Raw genomic sequence first — 24370 nt, forward strand, 5'->3', positions numbered from 1 at the left:
TACTGGATTGAGTTGATTCTCAGTCTGCAGAATGAGTCATTTTGTCTGTCTCATTTTTAACAAGGTTGAAATATCTGATACAGTTTAACCTCTGAAGAGTATTTTCAAGAAAAGCCCTTATGTTGCATGTTGTGAAGGGATATGTATTTTTGGCAAGAAAACCAACTCACTGTTAGGAAGATGGAACCCCCTCCCCCCACCCACCTGCTGAAGAGTAAAGGGGGCTGATCCTTCAGCCAATGAGCCAGTACAAACCCGCTTCTCCCTTCCCCTCAAAAGAGACAAAAAGACACCTCATTCAGAGGAGGATTTAGACCAAGCCAGTTGCCTCAGAAAGTATTCGTTTGGGGGATGTAGATAGATGCCGGAGTGTTTTTGATCCAGAAAGGTGACTGGGTCTCTATTCACACCTTTTGGTTTCTTCTTCGTGATCATCCAGTGGGAAGTCTGTCCCACGTTAGTCCCTCCTGTAGCCTACTTGTCTCGTTTATAGCTCTTACCAGAACTTAGGTTTCACGCTTGTCTCATCTCACACTGCACCCTGAGCTGTGTGAAACCAGGAGCCATGTCTGTTTTGTTTTAGGGTCTTGCTTTTCACCTATGAGGCAAAATACGTTTAAAATTTCGTTTGAGTCAGGCTTATATTGCTTTCTTGTATGGTCAAGAGTGTATATGTAGTCTTTCAACGTGGCCTTTAGTTTTTTCTCATTCTCTTAAGGCTTCCTCTTATTTGTGAAATGAGGGTGATAATAGTCGTATAAATTATTGTATATTTTTAATGTTTTATGTTACAAATTGTGTTGTGTAATTTGCTATTTTATCGTATGTTTATGAATATTAAAAATCTTGTATATTTAAGGTACTGTGATAGGGATAAATGATACGATATATATGAAGTTATTGGCACAATTGCTGGATCATAGTGCGAGCAGCCAGGTGGCCCCTGTGGCACTCAGCTCTCCGTTCGTGTCTGAGCGGATGCTTGCTCAGCTGTGTGTTGGGTACTGGTAGGCGCTGAGCAGCACATATCCCCAAACACTATGAGGTGGGGTGCTCCTGTGCAAGGCCTGTCTGGCTCTCAAGATGCCAGTGTGTGTTTCTGGCTTCTTTTCTTTTCTCTTCACTCCGTTTTTATTTCAGTGACCGTGATAAAGCTCAGAAAGTCGTCTTTTTGGTGTCATGTGTTGGTAGCATATTACTTTGTCAAGAAGTGGCAAGTCTGTGGCTTAGACAGTGTTGACTTGCTCGCTGAGCTGCAGGCTCCTGTCGCGCTGCTGCTGCCCAGTTGCGTCCAGCTCTCCGCGGCCCCATGGACTGTGGCCCGCCAGGCTTCTGTGTCCATGGGATTCCTTCAGGCCAGAAAACTGGAGTGGGGTGCCATTTATTGCTCTATTCACAGTCACTTCTCTCCTGAGTTTCAACATCTTAGAACACTGGGTACTGCCCCTTCCTCAAATTTAGCAAATCCAGACTTTCTCATCTTTCCTGCAAATGTGTTCCTTCTTCAGTCCCTAATGCAGTTAATGGCCATCTTGCAGTGTCCCCAGCTAAAACTTGTGTCCCAACTAGAGGCCTCTGATGTGAGTCCTTTCTGTCCCTCAGCACCTGTATCTGGTTTGTCACTACGTCTTGCCAAGCCTGTGTTTGAAACATGAAGCCTTTCCTCTCTCCCCATCTGTTGCTACTCTTCGTTGCATTTACTTCTTTTAAGTGGTCTCTCCCTCCGGTCACATGCTTTTCCACTAGTGGGATACTTTCTGTGAGTAGGGTTGAGCATATTCTCTGGTCTTTCATCTGTATTAACGGGGAGGGGGGGGGGTAATGAAGTGCCTCCTTTACGGGGCATGACAGTTACATGATAAAGTTAATTTAGGAAGCACTAGGCAATGGCACCCCACTCCAGTACTCCTGCCTGGAAAATCCCATGGATGGGGGAGCCTGGTGGGCTGCAGTCCATGGAATCGCTGAGGGTCGGACACGACTGAGCGACTTCACTTCCACTTTTCACTTGCACGCATTGGAGAAGGAAATGGCAACCCACTCCAGTGTTCTTGCCTGGAGAATCCTAGGGACTGGGGAGCCTGGTGGACTGCTGTCTATGGGGTCGCACAGAGTCGGACACGACTGAAGTGACTTAGCAGCAGTAGCAGGTGAAAGGGACGGCTTCCCTGGTGGCTCAGTGGTAAAGAATCCACCTGCCAACACAGGAGACAAGGGTTCGATCCCTGGGTTGGGAAGATCCCCTGGAGAAGAAAATGGCAACCCACTCCAGTATTCTTGCCTAGGAAATCCCATGGACAGAGGACCTGGCGGGCTGCAGCCCGTGGGGTCACAAAGAGTTGGACACAACTTAGTGACTAAACAAGAGCAAGTGAATGGAGGAACTATTGTTGTTTTAGGAAATGGAGTTATGGTAAGAAAGATGATGTTTTATCAGATACACAACAAAGTATATTTATTCTGTTGTATCAAAATCTATAGTTCCTCTGACTGGTAACATGTGAGGTATATTCAGTGATGTTTAATTATACATTGGTGCGGGAAGTCACCCTCCTCTTCAGGAGCAGTAGGAAAAGCAGAGCTGATCTCAACTCTTTCATAAATGAGTGCCTTGCTCCTTTTTATTTTCTTGAAACTTCGTACTTTTTCTAATGGATGAGGTGGTGTGATTTTTCTTTTTTCTTGTGGGGATTATGGTAGGATGAGGAATGGGGAACTTTCTATTTGATTCTTGAAAGTTTTGTGAATGATACATGAGAGTGCCTGGTCGTCTTTGTTTCTTCCTTAGTTACATGCAAAGAGGAGATACTTGGAGACCTTTATTGTATTAGCAGTTTCTGCTCATTTAATCCTTGTGCCGGACTTCTCTTCCTTTTCCTAATGAGACATTAGCAAGGTTGAGTGACTTGTCCATGGTCACGTTGCTGGAGAGTAATGAATGGAGCCAGGGTGGGCCCCGGGCGCTCTGCGCCCTCCCGAGGCACAGCCCGCCCCAGGGTGTGCTCTGCCCTCTGCCCAGTCTGCCACCCGGCAGACTCAGTCTTGGCCCAAGACTCGGACTCAGCCCAGGATTCACGTTTTGTATTCTTCTCACCTTTGTCTTTGCCCATAAGAATCGATGATTCTTTGTTCTACTTCCCTCAGAGCTTCTCGGGAACTGTGGACTGTACTTACAGGGTCTTGCCACTAGGTGTCATCTGTTGATAGAAGAGTAAAATGCTGTTTGGGTCCCAGAGAGGAGGGTAACAAAGGACGCGCGTCCTTGATTTTGTTTATGGGCACTCCTAGGTGAGCACGGGGAGTGAATGTGGAGAAATAGGGAAGGAGATTGGGGGCAGAATTTCCCTCGGCAACCACATCAGCTAAAACCTTTATTTTAGAGATAGCTGCTGAGACAGTTGGAGACACAGATCTTGCTTACGTAGAATCCTTTGCTGTGACACATACTGGTGTACGTGTGGTGTACGTGAATAGGGTGCTCTGAAGCAGTATTTTCTGTAGTGAGGAGTTTCACATGCTCAGTTGTCGATCAGTGGCCGAATAAGTGTAAGTGTTGTAAACATCTGATTGTAGACCTACCAGTGGTAGCTCTTTTGCTGTTTAAAATGGTCTGCTAAGTGAAAATTTTAACAGTTTTAATTTTCATCTTTTGTTGTAAACATATAAATATATAATGTTCAGTATGATGCTTCTAAGGAAGGTCTTGGTTAACTGTGCTTAAGCACAGTGCATGAGTAATTCGATGTTTAGTTGAGACACCAGTTGTATCCTCACAATCCATACAGCTCTCTGTAGCCATGTTGATACCTGCAGTTGAAGGGGGAAATGGCTCTTAAAAATGTATTTTAACAACTGTTTACAGGTGCTTAACATCTCCTGTAATGTGTTGGAATTTTATGCATTTCTGGAGCCTAACTGGAATGTATTTATGCTTTGGTTTACTTTTTCACGGTCTCCGTATTGCTTTCCTGTGTGTGCTGTAAAATACCACAGAGGTGGTGGCTTGTAACGGCAGACCCGTCTTCTTTCGCAGCTCCGGTGGGCCGGAGGCAGGGGCTGGGCGGGGCTCCCTCCAGAAGCTCTCAGAGCCTTGTTCTTGGCCTCCCCCAGTGTCTGGTGTCCGTGCATTCCTTTGCTTGTGGCAGCCTCTCTCCAGTCTTGTGGTCTTCTTCTCAAAGTGTATGTGGTGTCAAATCTCCCTCTGCCCTTCCCTTTTAAGATCATTTGTGATGACATTTACGGCCCACCTGGATAATCTCATCTCAAAAACCTGATTTAATCATATCTCCAAACACTTCTTTCCTTGTAAACTAACATTCACATGTTCCAGATTAAGACATGATAGCTATCTTTGGGAACCATTTTCCAGCCTCCTTTTGAGAAGTTATTGCAACTAGTAACCTGTTTCCATCCCTGGGTCGGGAAGATCCCCTGGAGAAGGGAATGGCTACCCACTCCAGTGTTTATGCCCAGAGCATCCCATGGACAGAGGAGCCTGGTGGGCTGCAGTCCATGGGGTCACAAAGAGTTGAACACGACTGAGCGAATTTGACTCCACTGGCAGGATTAGTGACGCCATCTCTAGCTAATCTTTTATCCTGACGGGGTGGCTGGAGTATTATTGTGCATTGGTGGGGAACTGCTGTCTTCAGGCACCATCCTCTTGCTGGTCTGAGTGGGGCTTTGCCTCCTGAGACTGCTTGAGAAAGCTGTTCAATTGACTGAAGCAAGATGCATATGAGTTTGTACAAAAGCTGGAAGAGAAAAGCAGAAATGATACTTTTTTAGTCGCTCTTTTACAAGTGTAAAGACCCGTTCTTTGCTCTCAAGTTTGGTGCTAGATGCCCGGTGAGCACGGAATCTGCCTGACAACTCCAGATTTGGAGCAGCGCCCTGCCCTAGGTGAGGGTTTTCTGCCGAATTAAGGAGAAAAATCATCCCTGAGACTTCCAGCACTACCACTGGGGAACTTGGACAGGTCATCTGAATTCTTGAATGAGATTTGTTTTCTGGCAGTGTTTACAGGAGCAAGTTTTAAGGTTACAGGTGTGGTAGCTTTCATGGTAGTTTTCTAACAAATTGGCAATGCACAGTTACCCTGTCAGTTAGAGTCTTAATGGAGCAGTAGTGATCCCAGATGCTTCTGGTGGCTTTGCGAGGCTTCAGCTGGTCTCATTGCGTGAATTATACTGGAGGATTCTGTGGAACCTCAGCTATATGTTGGATGCAAGTGAGTTTGGAATAGCCGTTGACAAAGACTGACAGGAATTCTTTGGTACGTATGTTATAGAGTCCTGTTGTCATTTTAGACCTGAAAGAACGGATAACCTATATGTAGCAGTTAGGTTTGCGACTGGAAAGGGGATACGGTATGAGGGGACCTGTGCCGTGTTGTGCCTTGTGATGGGTTCCAGTGATATGAAAGTGCACCTTATCTTGATTATGCTGTGTGGGAAAGGCAGGCATCACCAAGTAATACATGAGGAAGTGAGTGCAGTTGTGATGAGCACCGTGAAGGAGAAATACTAAAGCCCGTATCAGGGCAGTCTGCTGGGCTGAGGACTGGCCGGTGGGCGCGCTGACGGGCACAGCCCGGGGTGTGCTCTTTGTTCTTTTGGGGTGCGTGTCTGTTTGCTGTTTCCTCTTTGGATAATGCCTTTTATTTGTGTTTGTCGTCTTGTGCTTATTTTAAATATAAAGCTCCTGGGAGTCTGGCGTTGTGACAGTGTGAGCATCAGAGTCCACAAGCATTGAAAACTTGTAGAAGGATTTCAATGACATTTTTTCACTTTCCATCTGCCTAGAAGTCTGGTTTTAATTGCTGTGAGTAAAGTTTTAGAAATTGGCTTTAACTTACATACATATGGATGATGCAGAAGGATTTTTGTGAAATCTGTTTTATTTTCCTTTTTATACTTATTCTTTATTACAAGAGTAGTATATGCTTATTTTGAACAATCAAACCTTTTGAAGAATATGTCATGTAACAGTTAAAAAATTGCTTGTAATCTCTTTCTCCAAAAACTGTTAACTGTTTGGTGTATTGAATTGTTTTCTTAGCAAATTGTAACTGAATCACTTGAAAAATGTTTGTTCTGCTTTTTCTCAATAAAGATTTTCAAAAGTCCTCTAGCAAGCTAGAGCCTGCTTTTAAAAACGTGTTAACTTTTTCATTTCAGCCACTAGGGAAATTGTTTCCTTGTCAATGGATAATTTCTCTAAGATAAACTACCTTCAGACAAGTTCAGTTGGAAACTGGTTAGAGAGTTCTTGGTGATGTTACCAGAATTGTGTCAAAATTTTTGGTGCTCTTTCAGAATTGATGTTTTCATTTTTATAACAGATTTTTTAAAATCCCAATTTGTATTTAGGATACTCAATGAAAAATCCCTGTTCACAAGTTTTAAGTGAAAAAGAACTGAAAGTAGAGCTCTCAAGTTGGAGATGAGCCGCTGAGCTCAAAGGCATGGACAGTTTTGGTCCTTGTGAGTGCGCATAAAGGACACTCTCACAGTGGGAGTCGGGAGCGTGCTGGCATTTGCTGAGGGTCCCTCACTGGAGATAGAATGGGCACACCGTCTGTGAAGCAACTCGGTGCTTTCTTTGGAAACTTGAAATTCAAGTATTAGGGGGAGCGGGCTGTTTGTTTTTTTCTAATTATAAAGAAATAGGTTCACTGTAAATGTTTTGGGGAAAAGTCTTTTTGATATTAATCCTGTTCCCCCAAAACAGCCATTGCTGTCTGTTGGTGATTTGGAATTCATGATGGGGGGGAGGTGTGTGTGTGTCCTTTTTACCTTAGTGGTATTAAAATGTGATCAAACTTTCCTCTTTAAGCACAACTCTAAAGAATTCTTTAAATGCTTTCCTCTTTAAATGCATCTCTTGTTTTAGCAGTTTTCTGGTGCATTTTGTATCATCATGAGTGGTGTCCCCTTTTCTTTACATATGAATTCTCCAGGTCAGAATACTGGAGTGGATAGCCTTTCCCTTCTCCAGGGGCTCTTCCCAACCCAGGGATTGAACCCCGGTCTCCTGCACTGCGGAGAAGGCAATGGCACCCCACTCCAGTACTCTTGCCTGGAGAATCCCAGGGACAGGGAGCCTGGCGGGCTTCCGTCTCTGGGGTCGCACAGAGTCGGACACGACTGAAGCGACTTAGCAGCAGCAGCAGCTCCTCATTGCGGGCGGATTCTTGACCAGCTGAGCCACAAGGGAAGCGCTTTACATTTGACAGTAGAGTCTCAAGCACGGGCGGCCTTCCCCACCTGTACTGCTCCAGTGAGGCCCTTCCTGTTGCTTCAGTGTCAGATAAACTCCCAGGTGCGCTTCCCTGGTGACTTGGTGGTAAAGAACCCACCTGCCAGTGCAGGAGACACATGTTCAGTCCCTGGGTGGGGAAGATCCCCTGGAGGAGGAAACGGCAAGCCACTCCATTATTCTTGCTGGGAAATCCCATGGACGCAGGAGCCTGAATAACGACAAGAAGAAACCCCAGGGGTGGATAGGGGTGAGGGAAGGTGTCCCATCCCAGAGCACAGTGACAAGGGCGTTTCCCTGGAGCCCGGTTGTGCCACTTTTGTGACACCTGTAAAAACGGGGCAAAGCCTTATACAGACGCTTAGGGATTCCGTCCATCAGCGTGCTCGGGTGACTCTAGTCCCTTCCTGATAACCAGTAAATCTGTTCATCTAAAAACTTAACAAAACAAAGATCCTTAGAAACTCGCAAAGCATGCTGGTCTCAAATTGACCTATCCCCGCCCTCTGAATGTTACAGATATCTTTTCTGACAACTGAAATGTAGACTCTTTCTCTTATTTGAAGCAAATGAAAAGAACTTAGGACTCTCTTTACTCATGATTCCTTTCTGCCATCTAGTTCTTTCCCCATGAGCTCATGTTTCAAGACATTATGTCCATATCAGAAGTTCTTTGTCCTTTCCAAGAGAGGCTCACAGTGGCCTAGACCCTCAGAGATCTGCCTGATGAGTCCCGCAGCCAGTGCCCAGCCGGGCCTCCTTCCTGAAACGCGGGGCCCTGATTTACTCTTGCTTCGCCTCCTTCCTCACTCTTTGCTCCTCCGGGTGTCCTCAGCTGCTGTTCCATCATCAGGAGTTCTAAATACCTGGGCCCCCTTGGCCCTTGACGTCTTTCCTCTATACTTCCTCCCTGGGAGATTTCACTTGCTCCTGCGGTTTGGCCTCTCACTAGTCCCCAGCTCCCAGGTGTGTACATCCAGCCTGGACCTGACCTCCAGGGCCTTGTGTCCGGCTGCCTAGATATCGCTGCTCGGTCTCTTTTTAACAGATACCTCAAACACGACCAAACCAAACTCCTCCCCCACCGGCCCCTACCAAAACCTGACCTTCCTGTGGTCCTAGTCACCTGCATAACTTCTGAGTCCCTTCTTCCATTTGCAAGCATATCTGAGACCTCTTTCTTCCGCACAGTGTTAGCAAATCCCGTTTGTCAGCAAAACCTTCTGAAAGGATCCCTGAACTCACACTCCTCCCCTGCTCTGCTACTGCGGGCCACCAGTATCCATCTCTCCTCTCATTTACTGCTGTGGTCTCTTAACTGCTTTTTCTCTCGTCCTCCCAAATTGTTAGTTGCTTAATTAGTGCTGCTCTTCTGAATGCATTCAAGCGCTTCTTCATAAGAGCAGCCAGCAGAGGCCTTTACCACTCAGCTCCCATCCCTACTGTTTTCTCACTGAGAGTTAATGCCTAGGTCTCAGCCAGGGTTTGGAGGCCCCCGTCAGTTGTTTTTTCTGGGATCCTCCCTGGCCTGCCTCCTGCCCTCTGACCCCCTCCTGTGCTGCAGGGCTCTGCTGGGCCTTCCTCCCCCAGCTTTGTACCTGCCCTTTGCCTGTGCTCGCTCTCCAGTGCTCCCGGTGCTTCTCCCTGCCCCTCCTGGGTTCCACCTAAAACACCCCCTGCCACTTAGAAATGATTTTATTTTCTCCAAGGTGCTGGCGTTTATTTGCTAATTTGTCATTTTCTGGAGCTTTCTTCATTAGAATTTAAGCACAGATGAGGGCAGAAGCCTTGTTTGCTGCATCCTCAGTGACTGGAGTGTAGTAGATGTAATAATTTTCATGAATTTTTAATTGGGAAATCAGAACAGAGAGTGATTTGTAAGTTGTTAGGCCATTTAAGGAATAGCCATTACTCCTTTCTTAAAATTTTTTTTCTGCCAATTTTGGGATAAATTTGAGGTGATTTTAACTTCTAAATACAGCTCAGATACTGTCAACCACGTCAAGACCCTGGTAGTATTTCCATGTGAGCCTGCTGGGTTCCAGGCCACAGAGACTGCACCCCTCCTCTGTTGGGAGGGGGAGCCACCCTGTGTCTTGAGCTCCTGTTTCTCCTATGAAAATACCTACCTGTGTTAGCTTTTCAAATTCCATCTCCACCTTTAATATGAAAGTGTTCTTCTAGCTCATTGTCTTGTGGGAACGATCATGCCAACAAGAGCAGATCCTGTACTCATGAGGGCAAAGCAGACGATGACCTGATGATTAGTAGAGGATATGTTTATTTTGAGCTAAAAATTTATGCATAGCTCCCAATCTCTGCTAGCTTTACTAAAACTGCTTTCACAGAATATTCATTGTGAGCCGAAGTCTTTTGCTGTAATGATAGCTGTTGTTATCCAGATGAGTGGAGAGTATTGGCGCCTCTGCTAGAATATGGAATACACCCAGAGATACGTGCAGTGTGTTCATTCTAGTGGAATTCAGCCATGTCTTCTGATTGACAGAGTGCTCGTTATGCTTTGGTTCCTTAAGTTCAAATAAAATAGTATCAATTGACTGTAATATAATTGAGACACCCCAGGTTATGCATTTGCTCCTTTTTTTGGTCATTAACTAACATTTAATTGAAATTATGTGTAAGTTAGAGTGGATCTCAGTCTGTTCTCCATGAACTGAGTTAGCGTGTACTACTAAAATGATTTATTGGTGAACTTTCTGAATTCTTGGGAGAAATTGGGTTGATAGGTATAATTTCCTCAAATTAAAATTTTTATTCTTTAATTTTCCTTAAACATTTGACATCTGTTCTTTGCCCTAGTAGATAAACAAGTAACTTAAAACAGGTTCAGACCCTGGAGTTGCATCAGAATCACCTGGAGGGCTGATTAAAGCACGGACTGCTGGGCGTTGTCCCAGGTTTTCTGCCTTTTTCCTCTGACTGGGAGCTTGGCTGGGGCTGAAGGGCTCTCTGGGGAGGTGATTTGCTCTTTCTTTTGTCTCTTGATTCTGTCTAAAGCCACATTCCTCTTTTCCTTTTGTATCACTGAGGAGTATTAGGACTCCTAAAAGAGGCTTCAAAACGCATTCTTTCATCATCATCTGTAGGTCGTGTGTTATCAGTATACGAAGACATCCTTGAGATGAACTTCCTTCTTACTGTTTTCTCTGGAGGTACCGAGTCGGGTGGACCCGAAAGCACTGTGCTAGGTGCGCGGGTGGTTGCTGGTGGTGAGAGCTGTGCCGCCTGTGCCAGCCCTGCTCCGGCTGCCAGTGCAGCACAGGCACCTTGAGGAAGAAGAGAACTGGAGGTCAGGTTATAATTTATAGTCCGAAAAATACGGACGCGGCAGCTCCTGTGAGGCAGTTTAGATCACAGTCTAATTTATTTATTCTTTCATCAGTTGAGTGCCTTTGATCTACTTTGTGCTATGCTAAGGAAAAGAAAAGTAGGTTCTTGACTTCAGGAACCCTCAGTCCCTTAAGGAGGAAGACTGTTGTTGTTCATTCTCTCTCATGTCTGGCTCTTTGCAACCCCATGGACTGCAGCACGCCAGGCTTCCCTGTCGTTCACTATCTCCTGGAATTTGCTCAGATTAATGTCCATTGAGTCGGCAATGCCATCCAACCGTCATCCTCTGTTGGCCCTTTCTCCCCCTGCCCTCAATCTTTCCCAGCATCAGAGTCTTTTCTGATGAGTTGGCTCTTCGCATCAGGTGGTCTGAGTATTGGAGCTTTAGCTTGAGCATCAGTCCCTCCAATGGATATTCAGGGTTGATTTCCTTCAGGCTTGACTGGTTTGATCTTGCAGTCCAGGGGACTTTCAAGAGTCTTCTCCAGCACCACAGTTCGAAAGCATCAGTTCTTCAGTGCTCAGCCTTCTTGATAGTTCACATTCATGAACTCTCACATTTGTACATGAATAGTGGAAAAAGCGTACTTTGACTATACAGACCTTTGTCGGCAAAGGTCTAATATGGTGTGTGGGTTTGTCATAGCTTTTCTTCCCGGGAGCAAGCGTCTTTTAATTTCACGGCTGTAGTCACTGTCCTCAGTGATTTTGGATTCCAAGAAAATAAAATCTGTCGTTGCTTCCACTTGTTCCCCTTCTCTTTGCCATGAGGTGATACGACCGGATGCCATGATCTTAGTTTTTTGAATGTTGAGCTTTAAGCCTGTATTTTCACTCTCCTCTTTCACCCTCATCAAGAAGCTCTTTAATTCCTCTTTGCTTTCTGCCATTAGAGTGTTATCATCTGTGTGTATCTGAGATATTTAATATTAAATATTGTTGCTATTTCTTCTGGCGGCCTTGATTCCAGCTTGTAATTCATCCAGCCCAGCATTTCGCACAGTGTACTCTGCATTGAAGTTAAATAAGCAGGGAGATCATGTTTAGCCTTGACATATTCCTTTCCCAGTTTTGAAACCAGTCCATCGTTCCATGTCTGGTTCTAACTATTGCTTCTTGACCTGCATACTGGTTTCTCAGGAAATAGGTAGGTAAGGTGGTCTGGTATTCCCATCTTTTTAAGAATTTTCCAGTTTGTTGCGATCCATACAGTCAGAGGCTTTAGGATGTCAGTGATGCAGAAGTAGATGTTTTTCTGCAATTCCCTTGCTTTTTCTATGATCCGGCGGATGTTGGCAATTTGATCTCTGTTTCCTCTTCCTTTTCTAAATCCAGCTTGTACATCTGGAAGTTCTTGGCTCACTTACTGGTAAAGCCTAGCTTGAAGGGTTTTGAGCATTACCTTGCCAGCATGTGAGATGAGCATGATTTTAAGGTGGTTTGAACTTTCTGTGGCATTGCCTTTCTTTGGGATTGGAGTGAAAACTGACTTTTTCCAGTCCTGTGGTCACTGCTGAGTTTTCTGAATCTGCTGGCACATTGAGTACAGCTCTTTAACAGCATCATCTTTTAGGATTTGAAGTAACTCAGCTGGAATTCCATCATCTCCACTGGCTTTCGAGGTGGCAGACAGGCCTCCACTCTAAGGTGACGTAAGGGCTTTCACCCAGTTTTATAGTGGGGTGTCTGCCTGGATTTGGGAATGAGGGTCAAGGAAGAGTTCCTGGAACATGTAGAAATTAGACAAAAAGACCAGTTGTCTAAGTGTAAATATAAGATATTCTATCATTGCTAGGAGATACTGTTTTATTTAATAAAGTATATTAGTTCACAAACATTTAGCCTGTAACTGATGCCTCAGTATTTTACTTGCCTTTACCTATTTAAGCTGCGACATTTTTCTGGGTTTAGTGAAGCCCACAGGAAGAATCAAAAAATCGGTACAATAAGAGCTGTAGACTAACTGAATTTAAATAGTGAAGGAACTAAGAGAAAATACATCTTTGAGAACAATTTAAAAGTATTCTTGATATGGATCAGCTGGTTTTTACCTTCTTATAGCTAAACATATTGCTCTAACACACATTCTACCTCGCTGAATTCACACAGAATTCCTGTGATGTCAGAGAGACTGGAGGTCGAGTAAAAATTAATATTTCGTATTTGTGTTGGGTATCAATAATTATCTTCGGCTCTACATTTCTGGGAGTTGTTCAGCATAATTTATCGTGTACTTTTCTGTGTGTTTGGGGAAAGTGAGGGAAGATGCCCTTTGCTGCAGTGAGAGCCTTGGGCAGCAGCGCTGGGCTCCTCTCTGGACGCTGCTGCAGGCTGGCTGTGCGCGTTGGTGTGCTGCCTTAGTTCCCTCTGCACGTGGAAAGAGTTGTGCTGGAATCCTAAAATTCCCTCAGCTCTGTTGTTGTACTTTCCTTTCCTTGAGCCTTTTTAGTCTGATTTATATTAAAGCATAATTTGTAATGAGGTGGTGACATGGACATCTTCTCTCATTTCAGTACCAGCAAACGCCATCTATACCTTCTTTTCCAAAGGTCCTTACATGTGATAAGCATCGCTCACTGTCCTGGTCATTTTGCCCCTAAATTCAGCTAGTTAAAATTCAGATAGGGCAACCACTGTACTAGCAAATATAATAATTTCAATTTTTGTTGCCAATGTAAAGAAAGCTAAGGCAGGTATTTCATAATGAGCAGTATTTTGATATTTGAATGTTGGTCTCTTAAATACCCTTAATGCTGATTTCAGACTAACAAAACTCTTGTGGAGAAAGCGTAACTTAGATGCCTTTTCTTCAGCTCCTCAAGAAGAGAAGAAGCAATTTTTCTTGTAGTTTATTCACAGAGTTAATACAGTTTTCCAAAACTTGTAGTTTGAGCAAGTTATTGCTATCTAGCTATACCTAGATATCACGGTAATAGAAAGCAAAGATGATTCTTATTGGTAACTGAGAGATACCTATTTATTGAACACTTACTAGTTACCTGTCGCTGTTAGCACAAGCAGTGAGCAGGGCGGAGCGAGTCTGGGGGCTCTGTAGGCCTCAGTGTGGGAGGGGGGCGGCCAGGACAGTCTGTGAAGAGTGAAATCACGAATTGTGCAATTACTTTTAATACTCTGAAAATTGCTCAGGGGTCTGTGTAGCATGGTCTTTTATGTATTTATCTCCCCATTTTATTCTGTTTTTCATGTTTTGTTTCTGTTAGGAGAGAACGTTGAAATTATTCTCTAAGCTATTTGAAGAGAGTGACTAAATGCACCTGGGTCAGGCTGTCTGTGGGTATGAAGTGGTTGGGAGAATCCAAGAACATGGTGGTGAATGGCAGGAGACATGGAGGCAAGTTGTCTAATGACCATCAGCAGAATCAATCAAAATTACAGCACACGGGAAAGGACAACGTGAAGGCTGGCAGAAACGCAGGCGAGAGGAGGTCGAGCAGATGTATGTACACACTTCAACTGTCGCTCTTTCGATTGTGATACGGGGCAGGAATTCTTCCCAGTTTGTCATGTGTATTCTCTTCTCAGTTAACAGTATGGTTCTTTTACTCTTTCAGAGTTGTGTCAACTTTTATTCTCATCAAACATTGTGTGCAACTCAATTCTTAATATAGTGTTTTTATATCCATAACTTTAAATTACATTTTGTAGAATTTATACCTGAATGGTTGCTTTGTTCTTTTAAAAATATTAAAGGACTGCTATTAAATTTCTTTTAAGTTTAAACTGTTTTTTTATGTTTGATGTAAATGTAAGTATGTATTTCTTTGAAAACTTGTAGAGTAATACGAATGATAAAGTCAGCCCTCATTTACATGTTAAGTGGAAGTTAAGGCAGCTTTTAAAACTGTCACCGTTTCTTCTATTTATTTAGGGTGAATAGTTTATCCTAACAGAAAAGGACTGTTGACAATGAATTACTTTTTTACCTCAATATCTTTTGGTTGATAATGAGGCTACATATTGAGAGTTCAAGAAAGTGTAGATTTGATCCATATTTCATAGCTCTTTTAAGAGTAGTAAATTGGCCCAGGATAAATGTAAACCTGTGAAGATGGACAGTATTACATTGGATGTTATTGGGCAAGAATGGTGCAAAAAGAGGGTCAATGATGAGGACATGCATCATCTTAGATAAAAGACTTTAGTGACTTCATCTAACACCAGAACCATAGAATACATGGAGCAAACACTCACAAAACTGAAGGAATGAATAGATGATTCAGCAATAATGTGGGACTTCAGTTCCCCACTTTCAATAATGGATAGATAAACAGAAGATGAAGGACAGAAGACTCAAACAGTACTCTAAACCAGCTATTCCTGACAGACCTCTGTAGAACACTCCACTTAACAGGAGCAGAACACACATTCTTTTCAAGTGCACATGAAGCATTCAGGATAGACCATAGACTAGGCCATACTTTAAGCCTCAGTAAATTAAAAGGATTGAAATCATACAATATATGTTCTGACCACAGTGGAGTAAGATTAGAAATGAATAACAGAAACTTGGGAAGTACACAAATATGTGGAAATTAACTCACTCCTAAATAACCAGTGGATTAGAGAGGAAATCAGAAGGGAAATAAGTAAATAGTTTGAGACGATTGAAAATGAAGATGCAACATACCAAAAACTTACGGAATGCAGCTAAAGCAGTGCCTGGAGGGAAATTATAGTTGTGAACACCTGTATTTTAAAAAGAAGGAAGATTTCAATCAATAATCTAACCTTTTACCTTATAACACCAGAAAAAGAGCAAAACTAAACCCTAAGCAGGAAGAAGGAAGGAAATAGAGTAGAAATTAACAAAATAGAGAAAATGTGCAAAGCTCAAGAAGTTCCTTCTTTGAAAAGAAGAATTGCAAACCTTTAAGCAGGATTGATTAAGAAAAAGAGAAGATGAAGAATCAACAGCAGAAGGGACATTACTGTTGTTGTTCCGTTATTAAGTCATGTCCAGCTCTTTGCTACTCCATGGACTGTAGCACAGCGGCCTTCCCTGTCCTTCAGTGTCTCATGGATTTTGCTCAAACTCATGTCCATTGAGTCAGTGATGCCATCCAACCATCTCATCCTCTGCCACACTCTCCTCCTGCCCTCAACCTTTCCCAGGGTCAGGGTCTTTTCCAATGAGTAAGCTCTTTTCATCAAGTGGCCAAAGTATTGGAGCTTCAGCTTCAGCTTCAGCATCAATCCTTCCAATGAATATTCAGAGTTGATTTCCTTTAGAATTGACTGGTTTGCTCTCCCTACAGTCCAAGGGACTCTCAAGAGCCTTCTCTAACACAACAATTTGAAAGGAACAGTTCTTCTGGAGGCTGTGGGATTGAAGGACTTTAGAAAAATGTAAAGAATTATAACAGAGTACTATGAACAACTGTATACCAAGAACTAAAATAGCTTAGATTAAGTGCACAAATTTCTAGAATAATAAATTACTGAAACTGAATTAGAAATTTATACAAAATCTGAATAAACCTATATAGCAAGTAAAGAAGATTGAATCAGTAAATTTAAAATCAAAAATAGAAAACACTACCTACAAAGAAAAGGCCAGTATTATCTTTGTACCAAAGCCATCATAAGAAAAGGAGACCTACAGACCAATATCTCTCATAAATATGGATGCAGAAATCCTCAGTAAAATACTAGTCAACCAGATCCAGCAACAGATGAAAAGAATTCTGTAGCATGCCCAAGTGGGATTTATCCCAGGAATGCAAGGTTGGTTTAATGTCTGAGAATCAACTGATGTGATATCATATCAGTAGAATCAAGGACAAAAACCGTACTATCATCCCAATAGATGCAGAAGAAGTGTTTGACAAAATCCAACATCCTTTCAGGATAAAAACTCTCAGCAAACTAGAAATAGAAAGGAATTCTTCAACCTGATAATGCTTAATGTCATGTATAATGGTGGGTGGTTTCTCCTGAGATCAGGAACAAGACAGAAGTTTATCCGTTCTCATCACTTCTGTTCAGCATTGTACTGGAAGTTCTGACTACAGCAGTTAAGCAAGAAAATGAACTTAAAGGCATCTAAATTGGAAAAGAAGTAAAACAATCTATTTGAAGATGACATGATTGTGTATATAGAAAGTCCTAAGGAATCCTCTAGAATATTAGAATAAATGAGTTCAGCAAAATTGCAGGATACAAGTATACAAAAATCAATTGTATATCTATACACTTTCAATAAAGAATCCAAAAGTAAAAGTAACAGTTTCGTTTAGAATGGCATCAGAAAGAAAGAGCAATAAATTTAATATAAAGTGTAAAACTTACACTCTGACATTATTATAAAACATTATTGAAAAGAAATTAAAGAAGATCTAAATAAATGGAAAGACATCCCATATTCATTGATTAGATGACTTAATATTGTTAGGATGGTAATGATCTACAGAGTGAATGTATACTGTGCTTAGTTGCTCAGTCATGTCCAACTCTTTGTGACCCCATGGTCTGTAGCCCATCAGGCTCCTCTGTCCATGGGATTCTCCAGGCAAGAATACTGGAGTGGGTTTCCATGCCTTCCTTTAGGGGGTCTTCTCAACCCAGGGATCGAACCCAGGTCTTCTGCATTGTAGGTGGATTCTTTACCATCTGAGCCACCAGGGAAGCCCAAGAATACTGGAGTGGGTAGCCTATCCCTTCTCCAGGGGATCTTCCCAACTCAGAAATCGAACCAGAGTCTCCTGCATTACAGGCGGATTCTTGACCAGCTGAGCTACCAGGGAAGCCCCACAGATTGAATGTAATCTCTATCAAAACCTCAACTGGCTTCTCTGTAGAAATTGACAGGCTGATCCTAGAACTCTTAAGAAAATTGAAGGGACCTACAATAGCTAAAAGAGTCTTGAAAAAGACTCAAACTTGGAAGATTCATACTTTTCAGTTTCAGAGCTTGCTACAAAGCTGCAGTAATCAAGACAGTATTATACTAGCATGTGGATAGACATATATTCATGAAATAGATTTGAGACTCCACAGAAGACCCTCATGTTTGTAGTCAATTGATTTTTGACAGAAGTGAGAATGAAATTAAGTCAGGAAAGAATAGTCCTTTTAGCAGTTGGTTCTGGCCAAACTGTATACTCACATGCAAAAGAATGAAGTTAGACCGAACCTCAGACCATATGTGAAAAATTAACTTAAAATGGACCAAAGACCGAAATTAAATGCTTAAACTATAAAACCCCCAGAAGAAAACATACGGGTAAATGTTCATGACTTTGGATTAGGCGGTGGTTTCTTGGATATGACACTAAAAGCACAGGGATCAAAAGAAAAAGGATAACATGAAATTCACTGAAGTTGCAGACTTTAAGGAATACCATCAAGAACGTGGAAAGACAGCTTACAGAATAGGAGAAAATGTTTTCAAATCACATATCTGATAAAGGACTAGCATCCAGAAGAAATCACTCCTGTGGGCTTCCCTGGTGGCTCGGTGGTCAAGAGTCCACCTGTCGGCGCAGGAGGCCCGGTTGGATCCCTGGCCTGGGAAGTCTCCACAGGCCGTGGGGCGGCAGCTCCAGTGGCGTGCCACAGTACTGAGCCTGCGCTCAGGAGCCCAGGAACTGCAACTCTCAAGCCATGTGTGCGACTACCGAAGCCCGGGTGCTCCACAAGAGAAGCTGTCGCTGAGAAGCCCGCACCCTGCAGCTAGAGAAAAAGCTCACACAGCAACAGCGACCCAGCACAGCCAAATCAATTTTAAAAAGAATTCTTACAAGTAAATAATAATAAACAATTTAGATTTTTAAATGGGCAAGGGATCTGAATAGACAGACATTTCTTCAAAGATATACAAGTGGCCAATACATGAAAAGATATTCAAAATCATTAGTCATCAGGGATATTCAAATCAAAACCATAGGGTACCCCTTCACAATCAGCAGGATGTCTGAAATCAAAAGGACAAATAGTAACAAGTGCTGGTGATGATGTGAATTTAGAGTCCTCATACACTGTTTTTGGGAACATAAAATGGTGCAGCCACTTGGAAAACAATCTGGCAGTTTCTCAAAAGGTTCAGCATAGAGTTACCACATGACCCAGCAGTTTCTACTCCTGGATGTGTACCTAAGAGAGTTGAAAAACATATGTACTCACAAAAAGTTTACTTGAATGTTCATGGGAACCTTATTCATCATAGCCAGAAACGGATACAGTCCCTGTGTTTCCATCAGCTGATGAATGAAAAACAAAATGTGATCTAGTCATACAATGAAATATTCTTTGGCCTTAATAAGGAATGAAGTACTGATGCGTAGTACAACGTGGATGAGCCTTGGAAACATGCTAATTGAAAGAAGTCAGTCACAGAAAACCACATGTCATATGATTCCATCTATGTGAAATTTTCAGAGCTAGGCAAATCCATACAAACGGTAGATTAGTGGTTGCTGGAGGCTGTGTGGGAGGGAAAAATGGACAGTAACTTCTAGTAGGTATGGGGTTTCTTTTAGGGGTGATGAAAATGTTCCAGAATTGTTTGTGGTGATGGTTATACAATTCTGTAAATATGTTTAAAACCATATTCTGAATTGTATACTGTAAATGGGTGACTTGTATGTGAATTAAATTTTAATAAAGCTGTTATAGAAAATATAACTTTGATAGTTGTACACATACCTACATGCAGAAGTTTGACTTGAAAACAAATACCCTTTGCCAGGGACTTTCATGTAAGTGTTTATTTATTTACTTATTGGAAGAGTGGATGACATGGTTAGACCTCTCGCTTTGTCTCTCATTCTTCCACCTTTTAATTTTGAGAGGCTTAAAGTTACACTGCTGGTATCCTCTGTAATTACATGTGCTGGCTCCATGGAGACTCAGTGACATGTACGTCAAACTGAAATCAGCACTGATGAAGCTTCATCCATACAAATTGAGTCTTCCTTTCCTCTCTTTACATTTTATTTTTCGTACACAGTTAAACCCATTTACTTAAGTTACCTTTTTCAGTCACTTCCCTATTTTTATCCGTTCCTTCAAAATCTGTTTCAAGCGGGTTAGTTAGAAATGGCCTCTTAGTCTCTCTCTACCTCTCTCCCCTCTTCTGCTACCTAGCTCTGTAACCATAGGCAAGTTTCTTAACCTCTGGGCCTCAATTTCCAGCATAGTGGGGATGATAATCACACATCTGCCCAAAAGCAGGGAGCTGAAGGTGTAACATCTGGATGTTCCTTTTTGGCGCCTTTGAGATCTGCCCTCTGGCACTGCTTGCAGAGGGGTCTCGTGCTCCTCTTGTTTCCTTCCCACCCCAGCCACGTCTGCAGTGGCCCTTGATGCTGTCTTGCTGCTCTGACGAACATCTGCCCGTCTCCTGTGTCAGCTCTTCCTTGGACGGGCAAGTAAGGCATCTCAGCCAGGGTATCACAGCTATCTAGACCCTTTTCTTGGGGAACTTGATAATATTATCTAACGAAAATGCTCTCAATAATTGAGTTAATTTACTGGATTTGGTTTTTCTATTTTTGCAAAGGGTACTCAGTTTTTAATTGGTAAAATTGAAGTAGCAGTTTTAATTCTTAATTACTAACTTGAATGGGCAGTGCAGCTAAAGGTTTTTAAGGTAGATTTAAGTAGTATTCAGTGCGAGTTACTTTCTCTCTTTTCTTCTCACAGGTAATGGGAATTCAGGCTTTGAAGGACAGAGTCGATATGTACCATCTTCTGGAATGTCTGCCAAGGAACTCTGTGAAAATGATGACCTAGCGACCAGTTTGGTTCTTGATCCCTATTTAGGTTTTCAAACACACAAAATGAATACTAGGTAATTTTAAGTCTTTATTCTGAGTGGAACAGATGATGTCGTTCAACTTGAGAAAATAGATGGTTAATTTTAAGTCAAAATTTAAAGTGACGTTAAAGGAAAGTTTTTGTTGCAGAAGAATTTTCCAAGTGTGAGCCAAGAAAAGCAACAAAAGCTTCCAAGAGCTGTGTGTTTTAATTCTGTGTTCTTATTTTATCTTGAGATGGTTCTATTAAAATATAAAGTTGGAGGCATATCTTTATATTCTGTTTTAGATTTGATGAGAATTATCTTAGCTGAAAGAAATAGCTTATATGCATCCTGTACAATCTTGAAAATGTGGATGGTTTTTTTCCTACTTAAATTAGGTGGCATCAGTTTTTTTCATGATTTTATTACAAACTTTTCTTCTTTTAAATAATTGCTACTATATATAGGGAATTTTACCATTATGTTTTATCTTTGAGACTCAGCTAGTCATTAGAAGTAAAGACGTGCTTATATTCAGTATGCAGATAAAAAAAAGTTAATAAATCTGTAACTGCTTTATTGAATATTGCATGCTACACATATAAAATACTACATTAACTCTTTACATCTGTCACCCTTTAAATTTCTTTGTCTTAAATATCACCTTGCTCCCAAAAAGACCCTTTGATAATTTCATAATTAACTGCCGCCAAGCACTGAAGTCAGACCTTTACAACTTTTTGTTGCCTCTTAATGTCCAGAGGGTTTTGAAATCTGGTGGAAAAGCAGGACAGTGGGGGTTCATTCAGAATGTGGAGCAAATTCTGGACCTCTGTTCACTCTTGGCTGTGTCATACCAGCGCTGATGCTTTGTAGCTGCCATGGCAGGCACGGCCCTAGAGGGACTGGATCACCAGGCGGATGGTCACCAGTAACTAGTTGGGGACAGGTGGTTAGAGGAAAGTCATGTGTTCATTTCTTCCTCTTTAATTCTGTCCCTTGTTAGAATTAAAACAAGATAATTCATTTATCAATTATATTCTAAATTCCCAAAGAAGTAATTCCAGTTAAAACATGCCTTTGGTATTTTCATGTAATTTCCTGCCATCATATATCTTTACTTACTAAAACGAAGTGAAATTTGGAATGAACTTGAGATTATTTAACTGGTTGCCTGCCGTCATAGGGGCACATAGATTTTCTAAAATCAGCAGGATTGGATGCCCTAGTGCCTGACTGAAATCTAGCTTGTATTATTCTGAGTCCGAATCACCTATTTCCCAGTGAACATAAGAGGCCAGGGCTCATTCTCCTACTATTAGAGTCCTAGTAGTAGTTAACTCACTGGTTAGCCTGGAAGAAAAAGTGATACACTCACTGTTTGACCTAGTAGTCTAGTGGCATTCAGAATATTACCTCAAAGGCCTGTAATTATGGCCTGGAGTCATCAAGAAACAGATTATGTTTATTATGCCTTGTATCCTGAAATATGGAAGCATATAAACCACTTTTAGAAAGTTTTCCATCAGAATTACAACAAAAGTTTTAATGGCTTGGGAAAGAACTCCATGTATTCTGAAGCCCTCATGCTTTGACTGTCCCTGAGGCTGAAGAGTTACCTGTTACTGGTTTCTGTAACAGTAAATAACTCATGTTTTCTGTAAAAGTCCTCCTGGAGAGCTGCTTTGAGTCACCTGGGAACCTTGATAAGATGCAGGTTCTGATCCAGTAGCTTGAGGTGGGGCCTCAGAGTCTCCGTTTGTCACAAGCTCCCAGTTACACTTGGGAAGCAAAGTCCCGAACCATCAAGCCTGCTGAGCCTTGTCGCCATGTGGTAAGTGGGTAGAAACTCCCTTATCAGTAGTTCTGGGACTCATCTTAAGACATGTAGTCCTAAAGTGTAGAGTTGAGGATTACCACACAGATATTATTATTAAAACTTTAAATCTTACTATACCCAAGTACCCCAGGTTCATATTTTCCAGTGCTTCATTTGATTCTACTCAGACAGCTCCTAAAATAGCCACTGATGCTGTAGCTAATGCTGCTGCCCCCGGTTAGGCTCCGTTGGCCTAGTGACAGGGTCCCTGCTTGCAGTGCGGCAAGCATGGCGTGCTGGCCTCAGTAGGGGCCTTCATTCATTCTTGGTGGGTCTGTTTGAAAATAAAGCTGTCACTTATAGTTCTTTATCTTCTGAGTGAGAATTTGCCAGAATGCCACTTACACGATTTTCAAAGTTATTTTATAGACAGTAAGGAAACTTTGCAGTGTTCTCTTTGAATAATCATACATACTTCTGTAATTATTATTTTTTTGTGGACTTCTCTTTCTTTGGGGTGCAAAGAAGTGACTGGAGGATGTGATTGGAACTGGATTTTAACTCTCCAGGCTATCTGTTACTTATAATAAGTGGCCTCTTTGTTCTCATGTTTATTGATCTGTGATTTGATCTTAGTTTTTTTTTTTTTTATGCCCTCTTCTTCTCTTCTACTTACTTCAGCTGTACCTTCAGTGATACTGTTCAGAAACAGTAGATGTTTAATTATTTGAGATATTCCCAAACTGGATATGTTATGAATTGGTTATATTTTAACCTTAGCATATCCCTGTATTTACTAACAAGGCAATCAGAATTGTGGCATGAATGCCTAGAAATGGCATAAGCAAAATAGTAATTTCAATTTGTCAGGAAATGTTTTGATTTACTTGATTTTTGTCAGTTATAAAACTTAAATTCATCCTTTTAACCAGAAAATAGAGTTGTTAGTAATGCCTCTAATGATTTTTAAAAAGCTAGTGGAGAGATGAAGGTTGTGAATCAGGAATAGGTGTTGTCAGTGATGCCCCATTTTTCAGGCCATGTGACCAGTGATTTCACAGTATCCTGAGGAGCTGGGGGGGACATCACATTGTGAAGAAATGGGAAGAGTCCTCTCAGGGCACAGACTTCCGCCTGTGCAGTCCTCACTTACCTAATTCCACTACACTAACCATCTAATTTTTTTTTTCATTATTTATATATTTGATAGCCACTGTTTTATCACTTGTATCCACTGTTGAATGTGAACTTATAAATCACTTTAAATGTCACTTTAATATCAAGTGTTTGACTGGAAAGCATAAAGAAAGTTTTTGAACTTTTAACTTAGTATAATCAAGGATAAAATGTTTTGTGGGAAGGAACGAATTTTAGCTTCCTGGCCTTTTTTATCATTTTGAGCCAACCTGTAGCTTCTTAAAGTTGTTAGATATCACAGCATGTTAGGGATTTCTGATACATCTAATATTGTAAGTCTGTTTAGAAATTACAAGTGCAAATTATACAAATAGTTTTTTATTGTTGTTTGTTTTTGCATTTATATAGCGCCTTTCCTCCGAGGAGCTCAAGGCATTTTTCAAAATCTGACAGTTTTTCTCACAACAACCCTGTAAGGTAGGTAGAGAGCATTACAAACAGTAATAAGATACAAACTAACTTATTTCAGCCATTACAATGTTCTTCTATGTTAAGTAATTGGAGGTGTCAGCGTAAACAAGATTTGTAGAACATTTTGCAAACCTTTTGAAAATTTGGTCTTTAGTATTAGCTATATTTAAAAAACCACTTGTACTCCATAACAGGGTAATTTTAAGAGAAATCATTCATCCAAAGATCAGGCGGCACTGCATGGGATTAGCTGAGCACTGGTTGCAGGACTCAGCCAGGTATGTTTCCGGTTGTTGTTTACTTTCAGGTCAAGAAGGAGCGAAGAGCTGTCCTGGCGGAACCTCCGCCCCCCAGCGTCTCGGAATGTCAGCTTGCAGTTAAACTTTGTTGAGAGGGGGAATGTGTTCACGATGTTGCCTCATGGTTTTATTTCATATCTTAAGTATTTGAGCATGTCTCTCTCTCTCCCTCCCCCTCCCCCTCGCTCCCTTTTTCTGTCCCCTCCTCTTTCCCCTCCCTCCAGTCGGCTCTTGGTTTACATGCTCATGGAGGGGCACAGTAGTGCAGCTAAT

The 24370-nt window shown here is 41.8% G+C and overlaps 1 protein-coding gene and 1 long non-coding RNA gene across 11 annotated transcripts in view; one reads left to right on the forward strand and one right to left on the reverse strand.

Moving 5' to 3' along the window:
* The window catches only part of KMT5B (lysine methyltransferase 5B), a 51865-nt gene that overhangs the window by 6186 nt on the left and 21309 nt on the right, over window positions 1-24370 (forward strand). For 4 of the 10 annotated variants that reach the window (XM_055580629.1, XM_055580631.1, XM_055580632.1 and 1 more), the window contains exons 2-5: window positions 13833-14068; window positions 20275-20422; window positions 23736-23804; window positions 23993-24076. In XM_055580629.1, the coding sequence (XP_055436604.1) occupies window positions 13909-14068; window positions 20275-20422; window positions 23736-23804; window positions 23993-24076 (461 nt within the window). In that variant the 5' untranslated portion in view covers window positions 13833-13908. Of the gene's footprint in view, window positions 1-10103; window positions 10239-10286; window positions 10571-12184; window positions 12259-13832; window positions 14069-20274; window positions 20423-23735; window positions 23805-23992; window positions 24077-24370 lie in introns of those variants that run through there. The other 6 variants (XM_055580637.1, XM_055580639.1, XM_055580633.1 and 3 more) reach the window with 5 other exon arrangements.
* LOC129652243 (uncharacterized) lies at window positions 3607-4079 on the reverse strand. The gene is made up of 2 exons (XR_008714497.1): window positions 3943-4079; window positions 3607-3807 (listed from the first exon to the last, which is right to left on the reverse strand). It is a non-coding gene; the product is annotated as an uncharacterized LOC129652243 (long non-coding RNA).

This window comes from Bubalus kerabau, chromosome 5, assembly GCF_029407905.1.
Source record: "Bubalus kerabau isolate K-KA32 ecotype Philippines breed swamp buffalo chromosome 5, PCC_UOA_SB_1v2, whole genome shotgun sequence".
NCBI classification, from domain to species: Eukaryota; Metazoa; Chordata; class Mammalia; order Artiodactyla; family Bovidae; genus Bubalus; species Bubalus kerabau.